A 25416-nucleotide genomic window follows, 5' to 3' on the forward strand; every position below is an offset into this window, starting at 1 on the left:
TTCAAGCTAGTTTTTGCACATTTAATGATGTTGCTATCCTGCCGAGCAGAGGTCAGCATGATGCCGTGGAGCTCAGTCTTGATAAAGTTTATGAAAATCTACTTTTAGAATTTCATTTATTCTTGAAGGAGTGTTTTTGAGGCCTTTGTTTCCAGTATTGCTCTGTGCTAGCTAATTTAAATGAAAAATTATTCACTATAGCAAGAAACTCAAGAAGTACATGTGGGTGCTTCTAGAGTTACCAGCTTCAAGCAATAGCAAGACAAGACAGAGTTACCGTAAGGGTAGCTGCGGTTCTCCATTTGTATAGTTGCTTTTCTACCTTGAAGACAATGCTGCATATTTAGCCAGTGAGGATGTGATAGTTGCTTACATTATTTTGCTGTTTTTTCAGTATTGTAAAATGTGATATGCCATGTAACCACACAGAACATGGGAAAGACCCTTATTAATGTTTTTGTAAACATAAAGACAGAAAAATATACATGAAAAATAATATATCCAATGTGTGAAAATGCATATAAAGGGGTACATAAAGTTCTAATCATATTTTTTACAACTATACACTTGACTTTACAGCAATGTCAAACTTAGTTTCAGAGAAACAGTGCTGTGGTCCCTTGTAAACTGCGTAATCCTCAATAGCTATTGGCTAAGAGTTGCACTTAGTATGGAGGCATCTAGAATGATACTGAATGATTCTTAGTAGAGAAATGTATGTAACTTTACAGTAACTGGCTTCATGGTGTACACTGTTCCTGCAGATTCACATGTTTGCTCACTGACCTAATACCCTCAGAACTTCCATAATTTTCTGGAGAAGATGGCAAAGAACATTGCCTGGATCTCAGTGTGGTGTGTGTATACTCTCTTTTCTGATCTTCAGATCAGCCAAGTGACCTGATTATTGCTTAGGTGGGAAGTGCCTTTCCTGATGGCTTTGTGTCAGGGTCACGATGGTTATTTTCTGTGAGTATGGATCTGCTGAGGCAATATTTTTGAACTCTGACTACAGGTAAAGAGTCATATTCTGTCTTCTGCCTTTGCAGCTATGAAGCTTATGACTGCTCTTGTGAATGTTGCCTTAAACCTGAGCATTCATCAGGATAATACACAGAGGCAGTATGAAGCTGAGAGAAACAAAATGATTGGCAAAAGAGCTAATGAAAGATTGGAGCTGCTGCTTCAGAAAAGGAAAGAGGCAAGTGAAAAGATGAATTTTTTTTCCTGGTTCACGTGTGTTCCCTCCCACAGAAAGTTCAGGGTGGTTTGTAACTTGAGTACCGTAGGGAGAAACAAGAGATCAGTTCTGCAGTCGTGTGTGTGTGATCTCAAGCATATTACTTGGGCTACATTTTCAAATGTGCTGTTAACACATTCAGTTGACTTCGTGTGCTGTTCTGCACACACAGGATAATTTCTGTTCTCAGGCTTGTGTCTATGGCTGGGCAGGAAGAAAATTAGTTTCGTTTTGTAAGTAGTATCTGATTTGGTTATGCAAAAATATTTTGCAAGAGGATCACACGTAGTCCCTCACTGCACTGCCCGTATCTCCCTTTGATCACTGGAATTATTTCAGAGTGTCTCGTTAGTACTTCTTTTTGTAACTGCTTTCAAGAAACACTGGAATGGGGGTATAGCACCTGGTCTCAGGGAGAAGAAGCTAGGGAGACATTAAAGTCGCTTTTAGTAAGTACCAGTCTGGCATTAGGTGAGCGAAATCATTAGAAGGTTGCTGTAATCATCCCTAAATAAAGTATTATAACCCAGGAAATGCAGTTTTAGAGTTGTACTTAAAAGAAATTTAAAGATGACAAGTAGAGAATGAATACATATACACCCAAACAGCCATAATCTCTTAAGGTGCCATGAAAAACTCAGAAGATGGATTGAAAAAATGAAGTATATATTACTTAGATTTAAATTTATTATTTTTCATACTTTAGTTTTGAATGTTTTTCTTCCACCACAGTTTTACCCTGTGGCAAATTAAGGATGGCTGAGTGCTTCACCTGTGTGCACCTTGGATTCTTTTAGGTATAACTTTGACTCAAAATTGTTTGACTTTATAGTCTTTGTCTGGGGATAATTGCAATTATATATTCTTGTTTTTATTTTACCTCTATGATCTGTAACACAGTTTTATTTGGCTTTTGTATTTCTTAAAGATCATACATTACGGTACAAAGCAAGAACAACCTCTCCTACCCAAACTGCAAGAGAAACTTTTTCAGTTAAATATTAAATTCAATGTCAGCCTTAAAGAATTTTAAAAAGCAGAGTTGTTTTGTCAAAATAGCTGGAGTGCAGTTTCTATTCCAAATTTGCTTGTTGTTGCTTTGAGTTTCCAGAGAAGGACAAGGTAACTAATTACACAGATTAACTTGGTTTAGTATTCCTGTGTTTATGGATGCCCTCTATATTCATTCCTTCACCTGGTCTTTTCAATGTCTTTTGGAGATGCAGATGTACTTGCTCTGGGGAGACTCTGAAGCAACGATACCCAAGCTAGTGCGGGGCTGTGAAACCCTGAAAGAAGAATGAGCGTTTAGCAAACCTTAACTTTTGACATCTGTGTTCAGTCTCTCTCGTATCACTGCTCACTAAAACTAATAAAAATGTTGCCTAGGAGTAAGCCAAAGAGGAGTGGTGGTGACTGAGTATGTCTTCAGATACGTGGTGTTAAGCATAGTAGAGGGCCTTGTACAGAAGAGATTTATTAGGTCTAGATGGCATAATGGCTCTGGGTAAGAATTCCTAACATAGTGCTGTATATTTCCCATGTTTAAATATGCTGAATTTACAGTAGTATTCTGTGCTGGAACTTTTAGTTGATTCTTTCGATGTAGTGCCATCATAATAAACCCTCATAGGCACATTCATGGGCATGTGTTTATCTTCATGAAGGGACAGTTTGCAAGCGAAGTGTGGCAAATTAATCTGAAGTAGAAGAGACGGAACACTCTCTATGAAGTGTTTCCTTCTCATGTCATCTTCTGCACACCTAATGAGGGAGCAGTGCGTGAAGGTCTATTCTCGCCAATGAGATTTTCAACTAAACCAGATGATTGATGTAACAAGCTGCAACAGAATAAAAGAAGTTATGTTTTAGTTGCTGCCGGTAGTACTTTTTTTTGTGTGTGTTTGTCATACATGGCTTTTTGAGCTTCTCAAAATGCTTGCAGAGTCAAGACAAGAATGTTTTGTTTATTTTTACTTAGGTATAAGCAGAGTGTGTCAAATCACTTTTGCATTGGTAAGAGCAGGAATCCTGAGACACAAATGCTCTCTCGAGATGCCTGAAGTTAAGTACTGAGATTCAAGTACATGGTCAGGAAAGCTGAAAGTGTAAAAAGCCATTAAATTTTTGGAGAAAATTTATATTCTTCAAAGAATTGTTAATTTGTTACTGAAATGAAGATACATTTGAGAACTATATCTTATAAATGTTAGCACACAAAAGTAAAAGGGATCTCACATGGACCTACTGAATCTCTGATTCTCCTTGTATACCAGCTCTGCCCCCGCACGTGGATCCCCGTATCAGTAATACAGCTGATAACTTACCAGGTTTATAGGAAGCTGTAAATTCCCTGTAGAAAAAGCAGAAAAAGAGGGAGGAAGCTATCCATGCTGCTTCCTCATCTATGCCACTTAGTCTTGTACAGTGCTGCTGAGCTTCTCGTTCAAAGAAATGTCAAAGTACACATCAATATCTTAACCTTCTCATGGCTCATAAAGTTCAGTCTCTCCTACCTCTCTTCTGTGGTGTGTTTTTGTGTTAACGATTCATACCCAGAGTTCTCCAGGAGCTTCCCCTTTCCCTTTCAGGGTCTCAGGGGTTTTTCAGAAGGCCTCCTGAGGCTTCTTGGTTCATTCCCATACTCATTTTACTCCACAGTCAGTGCTAGGTTGTCTCTTGCCCCATGTTTTTCTGGATTTTTGCCTGCCTGTAGCCTGTGAAGTCAGCCAGCTGACGAGTGGCTAGAAATACGTGCTCTCTTTGGGTTATGTGTTCTTGAACAAGCATTTAGCCTGTGCATACGTGGGTTGAGATGAGGCTGAAAACAGTGCTTCTTCCAGAAGCCGTGTTTGAATATGCTTCTTTTGTGTACCAGCCCTTTGGTATACACAGAGCTGAAGTGCACCCAACTTTCCCCTTTGTACATAATCCCTTCTACTATGAGATTAATTTATTTGGAAGATGTTTGACAGATTAGTCAAGAACTCTCAGTGCCTTAGTTTACCCATATGCAAAATAGAAACAGCACCTCCTTACATTTTAGGAAACTGGGAGCCTTCCTTTACTGAATTTTGCAAGCCACTTAAGATCTTATCTGGAAGATACTGTAGAAATATTTTTAAACATGGCTTGAAAAATGTAAACCCCTAGGTGTTTATGAGCTCGTGCTGTGCAGGAAGTCAGAATAGCTGATCATAATTCTGTCTCTGGCTTTAAGATGTCTTATCTGTTAAATATCTGTGTCCATAATTACAGAGCTTTTATTATTTTATTCATATATGTACTCTGCACCAGCAAGGCTCTGTTGTGGTTTTCATACTGAGAACATGGGAAGGTTTGCATTCACACAGACTGTGGTATTCTGCTTTGATACCGAGAAACACCTTGATGGAAGAACGATGGCTTGGAGTGTGGTAGTGGTTGTGCTCGAAAAGCTGATTGTATGAAATTGGCGTCATCTCATTTAACAAAGCTGCATTTTGGTGTAATTAAATCATACTTACTTAGTTTAGTACAAAAGCTGACAATACAAGAATATTTTAATTGATGCCAAGATGTTTCTTTAAGATGTATTAACAGATTCATTGACACAAAGTAAGCCTTCCGTAGTACTTACAAAATGTGCTCATATTACACAGGAAATAGAGTGTTTTTTAAAAACCTTAATTATTTATAAAAACACGTTTGTAACACCTTTTTCATTTGGGTTTGGTTTTCTGCAACCTAAGGCCTGGGACTGGATGTCAGGTATGCTCCAGTGTTAAGCACCCATGCTCTGATTTGGAAAAGCTTTGATGGGCGGTGATGTTAAAATAATTTACACTCATACTTAAGATTAACAACATCTTTAAGTACTTTCCTTAAGAGGATGTTGAATTTTTCAGAGGAGATTCCTGGTCTGTGACCAGCTTCATTTCTGCAGCTGTCATTCACTCAGTTCTATCTGTGTCACTATGATTACAGGACTGCTGACAATACTGAACACACAGTCTCTACTTGTCTACAAAGGATTAATTTGGAACTAAATTAATTGATGTTTGCAGAGAATGTTAACTTTCTGCCATTAAGGCATTGCATATACATATATGTGTATATATATGCGCACAATATAGGCATGTGCTGGAAAAGTAGCAATTGGTGACTCTGCTAATACCTTTAATTAAGTTCTTTTCCAAGGTCTTCTAATGTTTCCTAGTAAGGAATTATAGAATATAAAATTATAATAAACAGTGATCTTTTGTTTTGTTTTTTGCAGCTACAAGAAAACCAAGATGAAATCGAAAATATGATGAACTCTATTTTTAAGGGTATATTTGTTCATAGATACCGGTAAGAAAATGCATGCTACAGTAGGTTCTGCTAACTAATTAGAATCATAAATAATGTCAAGGGCAGTTTCTGTGCTGACTTTTCTTCTGATATAATATTCTAGATGCCACAAAGACAGTATCAATAACACTGAAGTTATGGAGCAAAATCTAGGTGTAACCCCTATTAATTACACAGTAGAGCCATCCACACAGCTTTATTTTAATGCAGTAGAACAGTTTTAAGGAATTGTGGGAGATGTGGAATTTGAATCTTTGTCTTTTAAAAAGAAAAGTTGTCCAAGGTGGGAGCACAAACATGATGTAGCTGAAGAATAATCAAATGATCACTGCACATCGTAAGAGGGCGGTCTGGGTTGTTGAGTACCTGTGCTCTGCATTTCCTTTTGTATGTGTTAAGTGTAAACAGCAAATTTCTGATGTTTCTACCACACATGCTTTAGCCACAACTTCAGCTTTATTTTAGGCTTTTTCCTCTTTAAATCAAAAGCCTTAATTCCAAGTAATGTGTATTTTTTATTTGTGAATTGTTTTGGACGTTTGTAGCAAAAAGATTAGAGAGTAATTGTGGTATTGGCACATCACGAAGTTGGTTATTTTTAATAGTTAATATTCTGTGTCTTGTGAATATGAAACCACAGCAAGTTATATATATTCATGTGCCTGTGTGAATGTGCACATGCATGCACTTCTGTTTGCTTTAGAATAGCACAAACCACTAGATTTGGACTGGTGCATGCTATTTTGGAATATCACTTAGCAGAGATCAGTAGTCTTTTTAAAATAGATTTAGGGTTGTTTTGCATCACAAGATACCTCAGAACATCTGCAGCATCTTGGTGAGACCAGCTCTTTAAATGTTAATTGACTTATCAAAGTCAAAAGATAAAATTCAAGGATGCTAAACTGTGCAGTTAACCTTTCAGGTTTAAGTTCTGGCTTAAAACTTTACCATTTATGAAATCTTTTAGACAAATTGCAGAAAACAAGAAAAAGTGTGTGATAAGAGGGTTAGCAGGTGAAGAGGAACCCATAGTTCAGTTATGCAGAGGGATTATTGTAATCACAGAGAAGAGCGTGCAGGAAACCTGGAAGGGCCCTGTGCTAAGTAAGAAATACATGAATGTGAGTAACACAGTGGAGTCGGAGCATGTCTCTGCAGTACCCAAGCATGATACTTGAAAGAAACTTCATAGCGGTACTAGGAGCATCTCTCCAAGGAGATACCGGAGGTAGCAGCGGAAAGGGGTCTCTTAAGAAGACGGGGAATCTAAGCATAGTAATTGCTCTTAAAAGAACTTCTTTATGCATATGTCACACTTCAGTTTTTCTTCAGACCGTGTACCCTTACTCTGTCCCCCACACCTGTGAGACAACTTTATTTGCTATCCATTTGTTTCTTCCCATATGAGGAACTTGTGAAGGAGGGATGGTGATCTGAGAGGGTGTGAAAGGTCTGAGTGGCAATGGAATTGGTCAGTAAGCCTTGAGTTACATGGCAACGGAAGGATGGGTATACAGACAGAGTCAACAGGTAAATTAGGATATTAGCTCAGTATATTACTTGCACTATTTTGTTATGAAAGCAGGTTTTATGGTGTGTAGGTAATAAAGTTAAAGAAATTAAATAGAAAGAGTTTTTCCATTTTTTCCCCCTTCAGAATTTAGTGTATTATATCAAACAAGAAGTCGCTTTAAAATACTTTCCTAGGTGCTCGTGCTCTTTGTGACGTTGGAAAAATACTCTTCCTTTTGATGGTCTGCATGCTGTTTCTTTTCTTTCTATTTAAATCCTCCTTTTATAATTCTAGTTTCTTGTCATGCCTCCTGCCACCATTAGTAAAGACCTGATTTTGCTAATATTGCTGTGACAAAGGAGAGGCCTAATATATAAAGTCTGCTTATCCATGCCCTGAAAAAAGATGCCCAGGCTGACACTGTTAGACCAGTGAAGAATTTGCTGAAACCAGTCAGGTAGTGGTGTGCTTGGAGCAGGGTGGGTGGCACCACTTCTGCCACTCTGTAGAGAGGGTCAGAAAAAGTGACTGCTTTCAGGTCTGCCCCAAGAGCCGCTTTTGTGAGGAGTCATCGTCTCTCTGGCATCCTTAACTTCTGTGAAGCTCCTGATAGAGTCTGTTACAACATATGCCCAAACAGGAGTAATCTGCAGACAACAGAGAACAGAGATTCAAATTTCTGCAGTCACATCTGTGCAAGAGCATTAGAGGGGAGAAAAATACCTGATTAAAACCAGCTAATTAAAGAGAAAACCAGGGCTGGAGGGGGCCGGAAAGGATTTAAAACTATTATCTGCTTCTATGTTTCCTAAGCATTCCGTCTCTCAAATAGTTCAAATGATTTATAAACTTGACATCATTTTACAGTCCTTAGCCCATGCACAAGTGGTAATGATTTCAAAAGAATGTTATTTTAATTATTCCCAGAGAAGAAGTCCCTTTCTATAGTATGATTCAGACTCTGCTACAGTGATTCATGCTTAGTGACCTTTGTAACTTAAATAGCAAGTCCTTGATCTACACAAAAAGCCCCCCCAAAACTGTTTCATTTAGAATGTAACTGGCTTCCTACTAGTAAGCTAAAGTTGCAATGAGGTTACATCTTATTTCTGTAGATTGGCCTCTTAATTTATTGGAAGAGTTCAATGCTCACTTCTCACATTAAAAAAATTTTGCAGAAATAGCTGAACAGTTTTCTAGGTGTAATGATAGTCTAGTGTTAACAGCAGATTTGGTCAAAAATTGAGATTGTCTTAATAAACCTGCAGGAGAGGTTGCGCCTCATTGCGTATTTCACTGAATCACCTTTTCTGACTATTTTTGTGTTCCTTTATGACGTATATGGTTGTCCATGGATTTTTTTTTTTTATCATCTCTAAAACTGAGAGTTAGCATGAAAGGGGAGACACAAGAGCAAAAAGTCCAGTTGCTGAGCCCATGTTGGTGAATATAAAACCAGCGAAGACAGTGACTGTGGTAAACAGGACTGCAGAGCCGTGAGGGTAATCAAACTCTGGAGCAGGTGGTATCTGTCATTGGAAATACTAAAAAAAATGATTGTACAAGGCATGTGTAGGGGCTTGGATATGGTGATATTCAGAGACCATAGTCTCAAAATAACCAGTTTTGTGTCTGTGAGAGTCTAATACCTTTGGTATGGAGTAACGAGATACTATATACTGGTAGGTCAGGGATCTTAAAAGTAACCAAAGTAACCTTTTTTTTTTTTTTTGTCTGAAATTAAACAAGCTGAAAATTGCTTGCAGGATACATGTATATTAAAAACAAATAAGGGCAAGGGAGGTCTGTTTCCTCATTTCAGTTGTATCTGCACATCAGGGATTACTTTGATGCAGAGATTATTGCCACATAGCTTCTCAGATGTAACAAGTATTTACAAAATGCCCAACACTCTCAATAGTTATCTGAGAAGTCAAAATTTTGTTGCTGCTACTTATCTGCTTTTGACTTAGCAGCGTGGGTCTGGACACATTTCCCTTTCAGAGGCTAAGATTCAGAAAATTCTTAGTTGAGTCTTACTTCATAGTATCTTTTTGTTTTGAATGCTCAGAGAGCTTTTCTTCCAAACATGAATGTCCAGCAAAACAGAACTGTTACAGTTTAAACTTCAGGTGGACCTGAACGGTGATCTTCAGACTGATGGGCATGATGGCTTTGTGAATTTACGCAATGCAATGAGCCTGTCCTGAGGTATTATTTTGGCAGTACCGATAATTAAGGTAAAACTCGTCAAATGTAGATGCCATATTTACAAGAAGCTTCTATGTCCTTCCAAGGTGCTCCTTTCCTTCCTACTAAGTAAATAGGAGGATGGTGACAAGTTGAGTTCTGCTATAGGAAACAAGAGTGTTGCATGAAAAGAAGGGAGAGGGCGTATTGGATGGAAGTCTGGTGAGGAGGCAGGCAAGAGTCTGAGAGGAGCAAAAAACCAGTCAGCACGGGGAAATCAAAATCCAGACTAAACCACAGAAAATTCCTTTTCACTCCCCTTGAATGTGTTATTCTGAGGAGGTGAAACCTGTATCTCAGGTAGCAAGAAAATGCATCATGTTTTTATGTATGTTGAAAAAACTGAAATTACCAAGACCATTTGTTGCTTATAGGCATAGGAAAAAGGAGAAAGGCAAAAAGTTACATCTTTGTACTTAAAGGAGTTGGACCTTAATACGAAGTTTAAAAACACACACTGCTGCCTTTCCTACAAAGCCATGTATCATACTTCATATAATCAAAGGTATTAGTATGGTAATTCTTTGAGAAACACTGCTTTTAGAGATATGTAGAGCTACATCTTGAAATTCAAGTCATACCTTCAATCAGTATAATTCCTTGGCCTGACAAGAATGTTGGATAATCAGCTTGGTAACACATTATTGAAATAGCTAGTTAAGTAGCACTCTGTGTAGAATTACTTAGAAATGGGAGTGCTGCTTACCAGCCCCTCCCAGGAGTGGGATATGCAGTGAACATTCACCAGAATTTTTGAAAGTGGGCTCTGCACGCTTACATTCTTACCCATCTTCCCTTATGGGGTCCTAATGCAGCTCCAGAAATGAGAGAGTCGTAGTAAGAAATAGAAAAGACATTTTGTCCCGTCCTCTTTGTCACCGCATCTTCAAAATGTGTAGAAACAGTCAGGCCGCCCAGGAGATGGTCATCACAGAATCACAGAATGTTTGGGGTTGGAAGGGACCTCTGTGGGCTATCTAGTCCAACCCTCCTGCCCAAGCAGGGTCACCTACAGCAGGCTGCACAGGACCTTGTCCAGGCGGGTCTTGAATATCTCCAGAGAAGGAGACTCCACAGCCTCCCTGGGCAGCCTGTTCCAGTGCTCCGTCACCCTCAGAGTGAAGAAGTTCTTCCTCATGTTCAGCCGGAACTTCCTGTGCTTCAGTTTGTGCCCATTGCCCCTTGTCCTGTTGCTGGGCACCACTGAAAAGAGTTTGGCCCCATCCTCCTGACACCCACCCTTGAGATATTTATAAACACATATTAGGTCCCCTCTCAGCCTTCTCTTCTCCAGGCTGAACAAGCCCAGCTCCCTCAGCCTTTCCTCATGGGAGAGATGCTCCAGTCCCCTCATCATCCTTGTAGCCCTCCGCTGGACTCTCTCCAGTAGCTCCTCATGTTTCTTGAACTGGGGACCCAGAACTGGACAGAGTACTGCAGATGTGGCCTCACTAGGGCAGTGTAGAGGGGAAGGAGAACCTCCCTCAACCTGCTGGCCACAGTCGTCTTGATGCACCCCGGGATCCCATTGGCTTTCTTGGCAGCCAGGGCACTGCTGGCTCATGGTTAACCTGTTGTCCACCAGGACACCCAGTTCCCTCTCCGCAGAGCTGCTCTCCAGCAGGTCCGCCCCAAGCCTGTACTGATGCAATGTCATAGTTTGGTCCAATTTGCAATGGTATGTTATTGTAGAGCTGCACCATTTCGTGTCCCTTGACTGGGAATTTGAGATTCCATCTAAGTGAACACCAAAGGCAGGTGAGTGACTCTCGTTTCTGTCTTTGTTAGGAAGTTTTTTCATAGATTAACTCTCATCCTAACCCACTGACTGAAATATCTTTTTTTTTCTGTTCCTATCCAATATGCATGTTGAGTAATACGCTGTTCTTCTGAAGGTTATCTGTAGCTCTCTGTTTTAAGAGTGAGATGTGAGAAGCAACAACTCCAATGGTTTTATTAGGCAAGCAAACATGCAGTAAGAGTGGTCAGGCATCCTTTAGGAGCTTCCAAGAAGTCTTGGAGCAGTTACTGCTCACTAGTCATCTCCATCTCTTGCCTTGGGTGTTTTCCCTCAACACTGGTAGTGCTTGAAGGTTTACAGCATCCACTTCAGCGCAGATCAGCCAGGTTAGCCTAAATTGCTTTCCATTTTGGTCTTGGTTAACATAAACGAGTTTATGATGAAACAGACTGAGAGAACCCAGGAGCTGCAACTGGCAACCCCTCCAGCAAGACACTGGGGAGCATACTGGTCTCCGCCTGACATATCCCAATTATCCATTGTAGACTCTGTGTTTCAGGGTCCTAAATACTTTTGGCCTTAATCAAAATACTTGAGTGTAATTCAGAGTGAAATATATGCTAACGTGGCTCTTTTGATGATTTTTTTTTTTTCTCTGAAACAATCAACTAGTAGAATCTATTTCCTGACAGTGTTTGCTGTGGTTTGTCCTAAGTTTTATGAGCCTGCCTTGTCAACCCCAAATTTTAAAAGGAACCAGTGAATTTCTTACCTGATCCCCATTTCCTAATCTCTTTACAAGTTGCATCATGGGGGGCCTCTTCACTAAGAGTAGGAATATAGATTGTGAATTTTACTGCAAATAGTTTGTTAAGTGTTTCCCATTCACTGCATAGACATTACTTTGCAGTTTGTGCTGAAATGGTGGTTAGGTATATTTTATCTCTAATATTTGTAGATCCAGCATTAGTTTCTGTGCTCGACTAGATTCTGTTCCTTTCTAGAAGCATCTGGCAAATAATAAAAACTTACATTGCTAATTTATGACTATGGTAAGTAATAATGCATGAATTATTCCTAAAGTACTCCTGATGCTGATATGATTAGTATTTCTGTGTTCTTGTGTCATCCACAAATATTCTATATTTTCAAAAAACTAAACAATTCATATTGACCATGACAAGAAGCTAAAATATATTTAAGAGTGTAAAAATTATAGGAAAATAATTATAGTTTGATAACAAGCACTTGATCACATGCATAGCAAAGGTATAAAGACGTTTTGGCTATAAGAGGTTTGATACAGCATGATACAGGCATGGAATCTGTGTTAGTGATTCCCGCAAGAAGACGAATTATTCTTACTGGTAATACAGTTACCTGGAGTGTGGTGGTGGAGTGAGAAACTGGAGTCTCACACATTCTCCTGCCTCTCCAGCAACCTGAGTCTGTTTGCTAGTCTCACTTGCCTTACGCATGATTCTTTCCCATTTTCAATTATACTGAAGATGTTAGATTTTTATTATACTAAGTCTTGAATAACTTGAATAGCTTTATTTTATTTTTTTTTTTAATTATAAATAGCAGCTTGGAGTCAGTGTTTGTCCATAGCGCCTAGGTATACCTGAGAAGCTTTTGAACTGAGAATCAGTTTTTCACTGTCTGTGTGGGGAAGCTTGAATGCATTCTTAGAGAAAAGATAATTTTTCCTGGTTTTTGGCTGGCTGTGCTGCATGATTAAATGGCTGTTGACACTTGGGTTCTTTTTGGGATTGCTATTAAATCCTTCCAAAATGCTTCACTGTTAGTAAGTTTAAAAGGTGGTGAAATAACCTACTTGGATGTGAGGACTCGGGCTGTCATCCCCTAGTGGAAGTGTCTTCATGGCTACTTTGTGTTGCTGCATATGTGGCTCCCCCTTTTTTTCTTGATTCACACTTAGCGGTCTTTTAGATTGTTCTTTAAGTCTTGCATTCTGATTCCTTCCACCTATATTTTGTGTTAAAAATATTTGTAAACTAGTTGCATATGAGAGAATTGCTAATCTAGTTTACTGTCAAGTAATCTAGTTTACTGTCAATAGCTCATTGCAGGGGGCTTTTATGAGATGACCTTTAAAGGTCACTTCCAAGCCAGACTATTCTATGATTTTATGATTCTATGAATATACAATTAGACATAGATATATAGATATGAATATATTCGTAGTTTTAGTTAAAACTTGTCTTGATTGTGGCAGCATTCCCCAGAATGGATGTAGTTTTTACAGTGCAAACCCTTGAATGCGATATTGTAGCATATTTGTCCTTAAAGTGTCTAAAACCTGTTTGAGAAATGCCTGGTAGGAACAGCTTATTTAATGCCCTACTCTGCTTGTAACGTGGCTTACCAACATTGTGGATTGACAGTTGCCTAGGTTTTGAGGATATAGAGTCTTCAGGGAGTTTGACAGACCAGTTTGGATGATTCTGTTTGGAAGCTGATAGAATCAGTGTGTTTCCTGTAGGCAAAGAGGGACAAGGATAGCAGTTTGATGGCATTTGTTCAGATTTCCCCCTCACATTCATACATTAGCCTTAAACGCATGTTTTATGCGGTTACATCAGTACAGTTTACTCCCTGTAATTTGAAATGGAATGAGAAAATCTCAGCTGTAGAAGTTTCACATTTAGTCGTGAGTGATACTGTGAATGATGGCCATGTTTGTGTAGGAACTGTGTTTTTCACCTTGGTATCTGGAAGATCATATACGGTAGAATGGCACCTACAGAGATGGACCAGTCTGAAGGCTGGAAGCACATAGGCAGTTACAGTATGGAGTAATCATGGTTTTGTTATACAATTTTGTGTGTATGAACTTAAGCAATAAGTATCTTGAACATAAGATTAAGTGCATTTTATTTATATTTTTTAAAATTGAAGACTTTAGGAAAAATACAGTTTCTTTTACTTTGCAATTATTTTCTTGCTTGAAGCTTGGATATTTTTTTTTTCGTAAATCAGATTTCATTTTTGGGCTCTATTGGTGCTGTTTTAGAATTAAATTGATGCTTATTAGTTTTCATGAAAGATTTTTTTATAAAAATACAGAACAAGCCTCTCAATTAAAAAAGCAAGGCCAGTATTTGCAAAGCACCAGACATTCCCTTCTTCTGTACAGTGGCTCTTTATGTTCCTCTTTTATTACAGCTGAAATTTTGAACTGTGAAGCAGTGCCAGCTGGAGTGGCACAAAGTGAGTTCTCATAGTAACAGATGTCTTGGGGATGAAATTACTGAAGGGCCAGATGGCCCCAATTCCTTCTCCCGTTGTTTATCTGTCATTCATTATTAGTAAATATGTCATGCTCTATGTCAGTCAGGCAGGAAAGTGCCAATCAGATTGAAAATCATTTCCATCCCTGATCTCTCTAGGTGATCTCTCCAGACAGTTTCCTGCTGCCCCTCCTCAATAAGCAGCTGAGAATTCTGCCTGAGATACATCTTTGCCTCTGCTATCACTTCCCACAGACAGAATGTAGAAAAAAAGCAAGAGAACTGGAAGAAATGGGTGTTGAGAAGTAAACATTCTCCTGGGTTTTGTTACAGGGGCTTTCATGCAGTGCATGAAACAAGATCTGTTTATGAACCAAATTCCATTCTGCTGCTCTGGCAGGCTCCTTTGGTTAAACAAAGTAACTTCTTCCACATTGCAGATGTTGGTGATGATGTTTCAGAAATTATCATCTAGAGGAGGTTTGTAGCTTGGATTCATAATTCTGTTTGAAAAGAGGGATGTAAAAGATTGAGTAATAAACTAAGAAGCAAAACAGGGTGAGAATTTTTTGAGATAATGGAAATACCATATCTGCCTGTAGAAATATTGGTATTATTAGATAGATCAGTGAGTTCAAGGACATAAAGGAACAGAAAATCAGTGAGATGGCAGTGAGAACAGTGACAGCCCCTACATTATGAAGTTCCTCGAAAGTAAAAGCAAAACATTATAGCTAGGGCAATGGGAATGAGAAGTAAACAGTATGTGTCTATAATCTGGTTAATACTTTTCTTTTTTCCTTATTAGTGATGCTATTGCTGAGATTAGAGCTGTCTGTATTGAAGAAATTGGCGTCTGGATGAAAATGTACAGTGATGCCTTCCTGAATGATAGTTATTTAAAATATGTTGGTTGGACACTACATGACAGGGTAAGTATTGTGTATAACTGTAAATAGCAGAGTGTACTGTAGGTAGCTGGTGTTATACTACCCAAGACATGTTTAGTATATCATCTTTGATTTGTAAAGAGATTGTTCTTTTTTCTTACCTGTTATTTGTCTTTCAGCCAGCTTATTTTAGGGTATTCGCCTAAATTAGGATACAGTGCTCCCGAACTGCATGCTTGGTTCACGGGCTTTTTGTGTTTTCAGTCAACATTAGAATATCTTAATAGAAATGTTTCTGTGGCGCTTTTCTTCTGATCACAAGAGAAAGAGAAGTCTCCTCAGATCACCCCTTAGAAGCTTTGTGTCTGAAGCAGAATGGAAGAGATTTCCATATTTGTCTTCCATTTACATTGCCTAATAGTCAGAGGAAAGGGAATATCTCCGGGTACCCAACAGACATCACTGGCTCTACAACCAGGGCAATTCTCATCAATTCATTTTCCCTTGAAGAATCTCTTCAAGTTTCTCACCAGCGTTTTCTTCAGAAAATTGTTGAAACACCAGATGGAAGCAAAAAATTTTATATCCAGTTTCTTTCTTATCTCGCCACAGTTCTTTGCACTGATAGTATCCACGACGTGCCTCTGCTGGGTGGCAGCAGGCTGAAGTACCACTCGGTTCCTGCAGCGAGAGCAGCCCATTCCTGGTGTTAATAGAACAGGACTTTGTGCTGCTGACTGTGCGGCGTTTTTGTACACCAGGCAGGAACTGGGACTAGCCGTGCTCCCACTCTAGTCAAAGCCACTAGATATGGTTGTTTTACTCTAAACTTTTTTGCTAGCAGTATCCAAGGAAAACAGAGGAGACCTACCTATACTGTTGAAATGGTCATTGAATTCCAGCATCCTGATTCAGACTATTCGTTTTTATTCCCAGCACTGCTGGAAAAAATTTAAAGTTTACACGTTCATTCTGATAGACTTGCGTAACTGGTAGTTAACAGCTGATTCTTCAAAAAGATGATTTCTTCGATAACTTTGGAAAGCATATAAACATTGAGGATATGACTCCGTCAGTCATCTTCTGAAGTCTGAACAAGATCAGTTAGAAGGATGTTAGCTTTAGCTAATGAAAAGTTAGCTGCCACTGGTTCCTCTGCTTTATCTATAGCTGACAAGGATCTGCATCTTACCTTGATTTGGACAAGCAGTTTACTTGTTAAGAGTATCCTGTATGCTTTAGAGACTTGTTATGTGATGTCTTTCCTCTCTAAACCTGTAGTTCTCAGGATTTTTCTTTGCGAACTTACCCCAAACTTTTACATTACATCTCATTGTTACAAAACTTGATTAGGAGGGAGATCCTGCTTACTACTTACAATCACCCATCGCTACTCTTTGCTCTGGAGACACTACACTTCCTATCATTAAAGCTTGGACATGGAAACGTGGCCATCATAGTGCTTTGAGGGGCAGAGCTGCTGCTCCATCTGTGTACCTCATTTTTAACATTGGTGTGCCTCACTAGTAGGGTGCTTCAGGAAGTGGAATCACTGCTTCAAGTTATCAAATCAGTGGGGAAGTCAACTCAGATTGGAGGATTAGGATTTTAGGTGTGGTTGGAGGACTTTTAATTAAAAATAAAGTATCCCTTGAATGATTGCAGTGGATTGTTTGGAGCACATTGTAATCCTAGCAGAACATTTCCACGAAGTAGCACTTCCAATGGGAGAGCAGAATCTAGTAGCATTGCACTTCGCAGCTCTCAGTCCCCTTCTGGGGTCTGTGAAGCCCAGCCGTTTCTCACGTAACTCCCTTTAACCATCTGTGAAATCCAGCCATTCCTCACGGCGCTGTCTGTGACTGGTGTCAGCTTCTCACACTGTTATCTGTCACCTCCAGCAATTTCTCATGTCGTGTCCAATAGTTTCTCACATCCTTGTCAGTTAGCTTGACCTCAAGCCAGTGTCTAGTCATCTGCCTGCAGCCTTAAAATATATTTTTGCCTCAGATTTTTTAAAATTAATATGTTCTTTCATATCAGACATAGTATAAATTACGGTATTATGGTAAAAAAAATGGTTTTCCATCTGGGCCAGACACAGAAGAATTCTATCAGAGGAGGCAGCAGTGCAAGAGATTCTTGAGCAGTTTCATATTCTGCTTCAGAAGAGATAAAAATTAAACCACAGGGAAGACACAATTCTTACACTTCTTTGTAGTAGCTCCAGTGTAGTCTTTCAGAGGTAGGATACAGGAGTTTGGTTCTCTAATTTGGGAAATCTGCATATTTTGTATGTTAATCCTGTCTCTTTCCCAGATTTCAGATGAATATCTGTAGGACTTTTTGTTTTTTATAGGTTACTTTCTCATTTGAATATGGGTTTCTAGTTCTGCCTTTCTCTCTTTTTAAGCTTCGTTCTCATTCCCATGGACCTGGGAGCTTAAATTAAAAATAGAAAGTCTGCTTGTCGTTGGAAGATGGCAAACTAATACTCAGAAGTCAGCTACATGGAACATTAATAAGAATCTAAGGTGGCTTGAGCCCAGTCTATAGGTCACTGTGAGACTTACATGAGAGTTACGGATTGTTGGTTCGAGTCCTGTGCTTAGCATGTGAAAAACAGGAAAATGGTGTACTTCCACCAGGATGGATTGTTTTTCACAGGTCTGCCATACTAAAGAGAAATATGAGTAGAGCATGACTTTCCCAGACAAATGTAGACTACCTCACACTGCTGGCATGAGAGGTGTATGTGTTGCTTTTTGCTTTATTAGCAACGGTAACAATTTTTTGCTCAAAACTCAGAAGTGTCTGAAGGATTATCTGAACAAAAATAGGGAAAATATGAGAAATGTTTGTCATTAAACAGTGTTGATAAATATTTGATATTTTTGTTTTAGGTTATAATTTCAAATTGAAAATAAAAGAAAGCATTAACAAGTATTAGCGCAAAGCATTTCTCATTCATGAAAAAATTTCATATAACAAATAATAAAATATATAAATGATTATTTAAAAATTCTTTGAGAGAAGGGGAATTACAGGAATAATTAAACTGGAGAAATGCATGCATAGAATTTATGATAGTGTGGATGAATTCAGGATTCTGCAATAAGCAAGTGTCACAATTATAAATTGTACAAAACCTTAAGTAAATATATTTTTCTGGAAAATTAAACTCAGGGGGATGGAAGGTCTTGCTTTTAGAATGCTGATAATGCAAACATTTTCTCCATTGTTTACTTAGAAAGTGGCAAGGATTTCCTTTCAGATACGCTTTTTCTATCTGTAAAGCATAAATGTGACTACACAAAAATAGCTAGAAAGTGATGCTTGTTTTCTTTAATGTAATTAAAGGTATTGTGTGGTAGCAAATCAGACTTCACTGTATATCTACAGTGGTTCTCACAGACATTCATATTGTCTAAAAAACCTCTAGTGTAGGTTATTCCACAGCTTTCTGTAGCAGTTTCAGTGCTTAACTATGTTTCCCACTGCACCAAAAAGCTCTTCCTCAAGTAAGCGAAATAGTCTGTGTTGTAATTCTAATTTATTATTTCTTTTCCTACCAGTTGTGCCCAAAAGAAGTGTCCATTACTTTTTTCCTCTTCCTTCAAAGCAAAGTGACTTTTTTTTGTTGTGCTACAAAGATATTTACAGAAAGTTTCCTTCATTATCTCTTGTGTCCATTCCATACTGTGCCCAGGCCTTTTAAAATTTATATTCCTTCTGTTTTTTGTATTCCTTTTGTGCTTGACCTCCTAATTAATTCGTTAGTTAAATAAGTTCATCTCTTAGTTAAGTAAGTCTCTTCCTGTCCTTGCTCTGCATCACTGTGTGTGCAGCTTTTACCCTCGCAGAAGTTCTTAGGAATTACCCTAATTTTATCATTCCCACCCGCTTACTTCCTTGCTGGAGAGGAGATTTCTGCTAATTTAAATTTTTTTTTTTCCCCAAAAAAAGTGTTTGGGGTGTTAAAAACTCATGTTACTTGCATGATTCTCATAGTTACTCAAGAAACATCTTGTGTCAGGCATGTTGGTGGTCTGTGGGATGTTTCTGCTCCTCCGTTCTGGACTTCAGTGCAGTGTATCCATGTACACCTTCACTTCTGCCCTTTGTAGGTTCTTGTCCAGGTCATTGCTGTTTATGCTTCCCCAAGGGTTTCTGTCACTAATCTCCACTGACTCTATTTTAAAACCTTCCTAACAGGATTAGCAAGCTGACATGCAGGGGCTCTTCCCTCTCCAGAGAGGAGAATCTCTTCATCGAGATTAATTCCATCTTGACCAACAGTTTAAAAAACAGACCTTTTTTACTAGCAGAGAAAGTCCTCCTCCTATCATTTGTGTGCCAGGAAGGGCAGTCATTTCCAGGGATCACCTCTGTGTCTCCTGGGCCTTTGCTCACAGCTAGAGATGTAATGCAGCCTTTCGCTCTTCCTCGCCTGCTCCTGCAGTCACTTGTCTTCTGCCTCTGATCTGGTGAGCGGCAGGAGGATAGGAGCCTGGTTCAGTACGCTTTTGTTAGCGCCTGGCTTCAGTCTCCTGGCAGGCCATGCAAGTACCAAGTGTTCATAGGTGCACGTCCTATCTACCTTGCTTGATTTGCTCACTTAAGACTTACAGAGACCCTTGATATTAGGCCTGAACTTAACTCTGGGGCCGTTGCTCCGTGGTGTTTGGTGAAGTCCACAAGGGCTTTGGACTCCATGGGGAGTCCCAACCTTACCTGCACAGGTCTCGAGTCTCGTTGCTGTTGGCACTGATGTTTTTTCTGTACCTAACCAACTCAGAGTGTTGCATTTTGGGACTACAGCGCTGGCTGAACACCAAGCCACCTGCTCGCACACGGGACAGTCTTCAGTGGAGTTGTGACTAAACCTGCTACCTCGCTGTTGCTCCGCAGTGTTCATCGCGTGCCAAAACTGATACTGATCCGCTGGCTAAATAGGCAAAGGGCGTAAGAGGCTTGCGTTCGCTTCTAATGATCAGTGATGACTCCAGAGATCCTGGCCTTTCTAAATGCCCCACAGCAGAGGAACACCTTTTTTGATACTGCAACACAGGTGCCATTAAAAGAATGACAAGCAGCATTTGCTGTGCTTATGTAGCAGTTGATTAAGTCCATATAAACTTTTTCTTCGAGAACATTCTTTTCTGTTCCTTGAAAGATCTTAGGATAGATCCTTTAAACGTAACTTTCATCTCATTGACTTTCTCTGCAGTTGTAGTCAAAAACATCCCCAGAAGAGAGCATGAGTGCTCAGGGACTCCTCACAGATGCAAAAGATGCAAAAAGATGGTATCTCAGGAACAATTGTTCTTCAAGGAAAAGTTCTTCTGAAAATCCTCCTTTCGACTTCTGTCCTTCTTTTATCTTCTATTTAAATTTTTGAAATAGATGGGAAGGAGGAGAGAAACTTAAAAATAAGGATTTTCAGCTTCTGTTTTTATGTCAGTCTCTGAATGTTCTTTCAGCTTTTAGCTTCAGCAGTTTTTTAAGTATGGACTTGATTATAGAATAGACAGGCTCAGAAATTAAGCCCGCTGGCTATGGAGTTTCATTTATAAAGTACAATAATTTGTATTAGTTCTTGAGCAGCGTAAGGCCTTAGACTTGGTAACGTACTCACTTTCGTAAAAGTAAGTTCACACTGCAGTGAACTCTACAGATCGTATTTGAGCAGATTTGTGTCTGTAACCTCTTTGCTATCTACAAATATTTTTCAATAAAATGCCATAGTATGCTGAGACTACGCAGTTGGGCCGAGTTGTACCTTTGCAGCCAGCCCGACGATGTGCATGTGCACGTGGGATCCAGCCCTTCTCTGTAACACCAGTGTTCCTGTAGGTGACAAACCCTGATCCATAGGCACTGTCCCGTGACGCCCACATTTCCTGCCTACAGCCCACCAGATCCAAGAAATCCCAATCTGAAGAGCAGCTGGGAATGAGCTGCTGCCACCAGAGCAACTCGGACAGACAGACGCAAGCTGCTCTTCTTCCCAAGGGCTTCTCAGGCTGTGGCTTAGATGCGTTGTTCTTGTGGTAGCAGCCTGCTCCCCATCGGATGGTCTCTCAGGCCTTTTGCATCCTTCAGCCTGTGCCTGTGCTATGATGAAAGATGGGATGTAGAAAACTTCAGAACGATAAATCTAGTGTGTATTCCCTCTGTCCCTGGGAACAGGAACGACCATGCTTGGAGATGGCTGAGTTGCTTGGGTGGGCAACATGTAGCCCATGCTCAGTCACTTTGAACACCTGTGCATTGTAAACGCCAGGTACCAGGCAGAAGTTACCTGTAGTCTCTTTCCCAAAGAGAAATGGCCGCACTGTTTTCAGCGGGATTTTTGTATGGACATGAAGGCAGCATGTTAGCACTTGGAAGAGTAACTGGCAAGTCTGGATTGTGAGGAGATAGATGAGGGAAATCGGTGTCTTACGACAGAAAAAAAGGTCTCAGAACTGCGTCCCCTCCCATGTGCCACAAGTGATATTTTTGTTACAGTCATTAAGACTTGAGATCATACATCTTAATTTTGTATTTACTTGCTACGTTCTTTATCTTTTTGTGGAGTTCCTTAAAAGGGAAACAGTAACAGATATTTAACTGATGGCACATTAAATTCTTTAAATATGCAAATAGGGAGAAAATTTAACATTGTTGTAGGCAGCTGCTGCATGTGGTTTTTGGTTTTTAGCTGAATTGCAAATTGGCTTTGGTAACATATTTGCATTAAATTTTAAATGTACATTAAACAAATTATAATATGATATTATTTAATATTCATGTGCATTTGATTTGGGTATTCTATCAGCTAATCTTAGTGTGTTTTATTTAGCAAGGTGAAGTGAGGTTGAAGTGTTTGAAAGCTCTTCAGAGTCTGTATACCAACAGAGAGTTATTTCCAAAACTGGAGCTGTTCACGAATAGATTCAAGGTAAGAGGAAATACAATTTTTGGAAGGAGTACAGAAAATAGAAGTATCATCTATCTCATCCCATTGCGGTCTTTGAGTCATGTATATTAAATGCAAAAATGAACTCGTTTGTTTGTGACAAGGCTTGTAACTGCAGTAGTAAAACTGTATTACTGAATGCTGAGTTTAAGCCAAATTCATTTTACAGTGTTTCTCATGTAAGATTGGTCAGGTTTGGTCAGGATGATTATTTATCTGTTTGTGTTATTGATAGTTTATATATTGTCATTATTCAGTCTACTTGTACTTATTTAATTTTAGATTTACTTGAATTTTAAGGGTGTGTACTGAGTGTTTCACACAATCTAAAATACATCTGAAAGTAGTAGCCTGTAACAAAAGATTGTTTGCAAGACAGCTTTTTAGCTGAATATGTGCTTGTGTTTGGAGGAAGAGATACTTTGATTTGCACCACAATATTCTACACTTGCTGCAGAACAGGGGTTTACATTGTGCTGTTAGACAAACCCTGAGCGTGGTTGTCCCGTTTAGGAGAGAAGTACTGGAGGAATATTTCATGGGCTATTTCACTGTCACAAACAGGCTGACTTTTTGCTTAATACCTTGACGAGAACACGACTGTTAATTCACTTTGTGGCATGACTACTTTATTTCACAAATGAAATATCTGGAGAGACGAGTGTAGAAACACTGTCATCGCTTCTGTTTGGATGCCCTGCAAAGAAAGCTTTCAGGCACTGTCACCACGTCGTTTGGCACCTTTTACCATCGCTTTTGTGTTCTGGAGAACACAGAACTGTGGTAAAGGCTACCCCCCAAGGAGAGACTGTTTTAATTTACTTTCCTTTAAATCATGATTATAATTACTTTCATTTAAATCATGATAAAAAATTCCATGTAGAAAAGAAGTCGAAATGACTGATTTATTTTCATTTAAATCATTATTATAATGCTGATGAAAAAATCTATTTAGAAAAGAAGTGGAGATGTAACTATTCATAAATAACTACTGTGCATGAGACTTGAGAAGTTCTCACTATAGATTTTATACTGCTTCACTAGTTTTGTCTATCATTGCAGTTAGTTAACTCCTCCAGTTTGATCTAGGAAAGCACAAAATATAGAAAAATTGTCATATCTTCCCTATATGTAAACGATTCATAAAAACATAATGGTAATTAGCCTTTTACCACATTCACTTGAGATGGAGAAAAAAGATGCTTGAAATGCAGTAAAGTCTAGATGTTAAGGAAGGCTTTTTGTCCAAAATTATATAATAGAACAGAAGCACTGACTCTTTATTAGTAATCTCCTGCATCTGAGATTTTTAAGGGCAGATTCAGTAAATATCTGTCAGGAATGAACTAGGTAATGTTGACTTTAAAGTAAGAGGTGAAACTAGATCATTTTGTGAGATCACTTCAGGGCCCATATTCTTCTGATTTTACAAAGTTAGTTTCTGGGGCTATTGCAGTAAAGACAAACTTTCCTGTCATAGAAGAGTACCTGGCAAACAGGTTCAGACCTCACACTACTTCTGTAACGCCTCCGTAAGTGTGGTTTGCTTATCATCTCAGGACAACTAGAAATACTAGTTAACTCTCCAGAAAAATGAACCCTCCAACTCTGCTGCTTTTCTTGTTCCATCTGTGCAGACTTACAGATTTGCATATATTTGCTCCATCTATAATTTGATTTATTTTGAATAGGCCACTAAAACTCTCATGGTCTCTACATCTGCTTCTCTTTGCTAGAAAATGTGCTGGATCCTTCTCTCTTAGCCTCTTGTAATTTGTAAGAGAAAATGCTGCTTGGAGTCTGAACCTGTCCCATCCACCAGCAAAACTTTTCAAGACAATTGGAGGCACTTTGGGAATAATTGCTCAGTAATGTACTTCAAAAAACTACAGGAACATGAAACCTCGAAATAATTCCTTCTGGCTTTTTGCACAGTATAGAGAATTACCTTTGTTAGAAGAAGTCAGGTTAGTCTGTGCATCGCTTCTTGTTTCAGAATGGCACAAGGGATTTTCATTGCTGTCAAAAAGATTCAGAGGAAAGGGAACCTTGTTAGGAATCCTCGTCTTTCTCTGTTCCGCTAAAACTGTTTTTACTACAGAAATCTGTATCATTGTGAAATAAATTAGAGAAAAGGTGAGTTGAAAGGCTCCGTGAGTATAGAGAACAGATATGTTTAACATGGCGATTTATCAGTTTCAGTTTCCAGCCACATCAAGAGAACAAAAAGCTGGCATTGCCCAAATGCCTGCCCTGAGATTTGCAGCGGTGCTGACAAGAATGCGGCCTTTGGCACCAGGACGGAGCAAAGTTTCCAATTAATGCCTTTTGAATGTGTGATACATTACTTAAATGTCTTGCCACCACGAACTCTACCACCACCGCCTGAAAAATAATTGACCTAAATGCCATTCTCAGTTCCATGGCTGCTTATTTATATTTCCTCATCAGGCTTTAATCGACCTGCACAGTTCAGCTGGTGTTCAGCTCAATCCATTCAAACTGTCAAGAGAAATCTCTCTAGAGATCCTCTAGCTGTTCAAAGTATAAATTAATTTGATCCAGAATGACTTGTACTGGGGTGTTAATATTTCACCGCCTTCCAGATAGCTGTGACGAGGATCTGATAATGTCACACCTCCAAAGGAGAAATGCATGTTCATTCTAGCATTTGTTTGTGTTTCTAGGAGTAGGTGATATACTAGAAAATAAGCTTTATCTGTCACAAAAACTTTTGGCCATCGAAGAGGAGCCTTTTGTTTTCCATCAAGAAGTCCCATCCGATACAAACGTTAACTGAAGCCATATGGAAAAGATGTGAATTAGCTCTTTTGCACTCAGTGTCAAAGTCAAGACACCAGCAGATTTAGATGCAGCCATTTAATGCCTGTCCCTCACCCCTGACCCTTTGGAGAGTGCTGTCTCCATGGCCTGAGAGGCAAAAGGAGATACATCTGCTCTTCAGCCAGCCTTGTTCACAGCCTAACCCATAATTGCAAACTGATCTTCATGGACAGTGAAAATTAATATTTCAAGTTATAAATACAGACGTGTGCCCTATTCTGCTGCTATACAGTATTACAGGAAAATTCTGTACAAAGCAGATTGAGCACCTGGGGTTTATTACTTACTAAACCACCAAAGTTACAGAAGTATTAGATACTCGGATCTCATTTTCAAGGATCTGGGTGCCTGGCTGGCAGGTGCCATCACACAGAGATGGTGGCAC

General features: G+C 39.2%; 1 protein-coding gene across 3 annotated transcripts in view; it reads left to right on the forward strand.

The window, feature by feature from the left end:
• The window catches only part of STAG1 (STAG1 cohesin complex component), a 198063-nt gene that overhangs the window by 111605 nt on the left and 61042 nt on the right, over positions 1–25416 (forward strand). For all 3 annotated transcript variants that reach the window (XM_075417654.1, XM_075417653.1, XM_075417652.1), the window contains 4 exons: positions 1050–1201; positions 5499–5572; positions 15142–15265; positions 22071–22169. In XM_075417654.1, coding sequence (XP_075273769.1) covers positions 1050–1201; positions 5499–5572; positions 15142–15265; positions 22071–22169 — 449 coding nt within the window. The remainder of the gene's footprint in view (positions 1–1049; positions 1202–5498; positions 5573–15141; positions 15266–22070; positions 22170–25416) is intronic.

This window comes from Opisthocomus hoazin, chromosome 4 (genome assembly GCF_030867145.1).
Source record: "Opisthocomus hoazin isolate bOpiHoa1 chromosome 4, bOpiHoa1.hap1, whole genome shotgun sequence".
NCBI lineage: Eukaryota > Metazoa > Chordata > Aves > Opisthocomiformes > Opisthocomidae > Opisthocomus > Opisthocomus hoazin.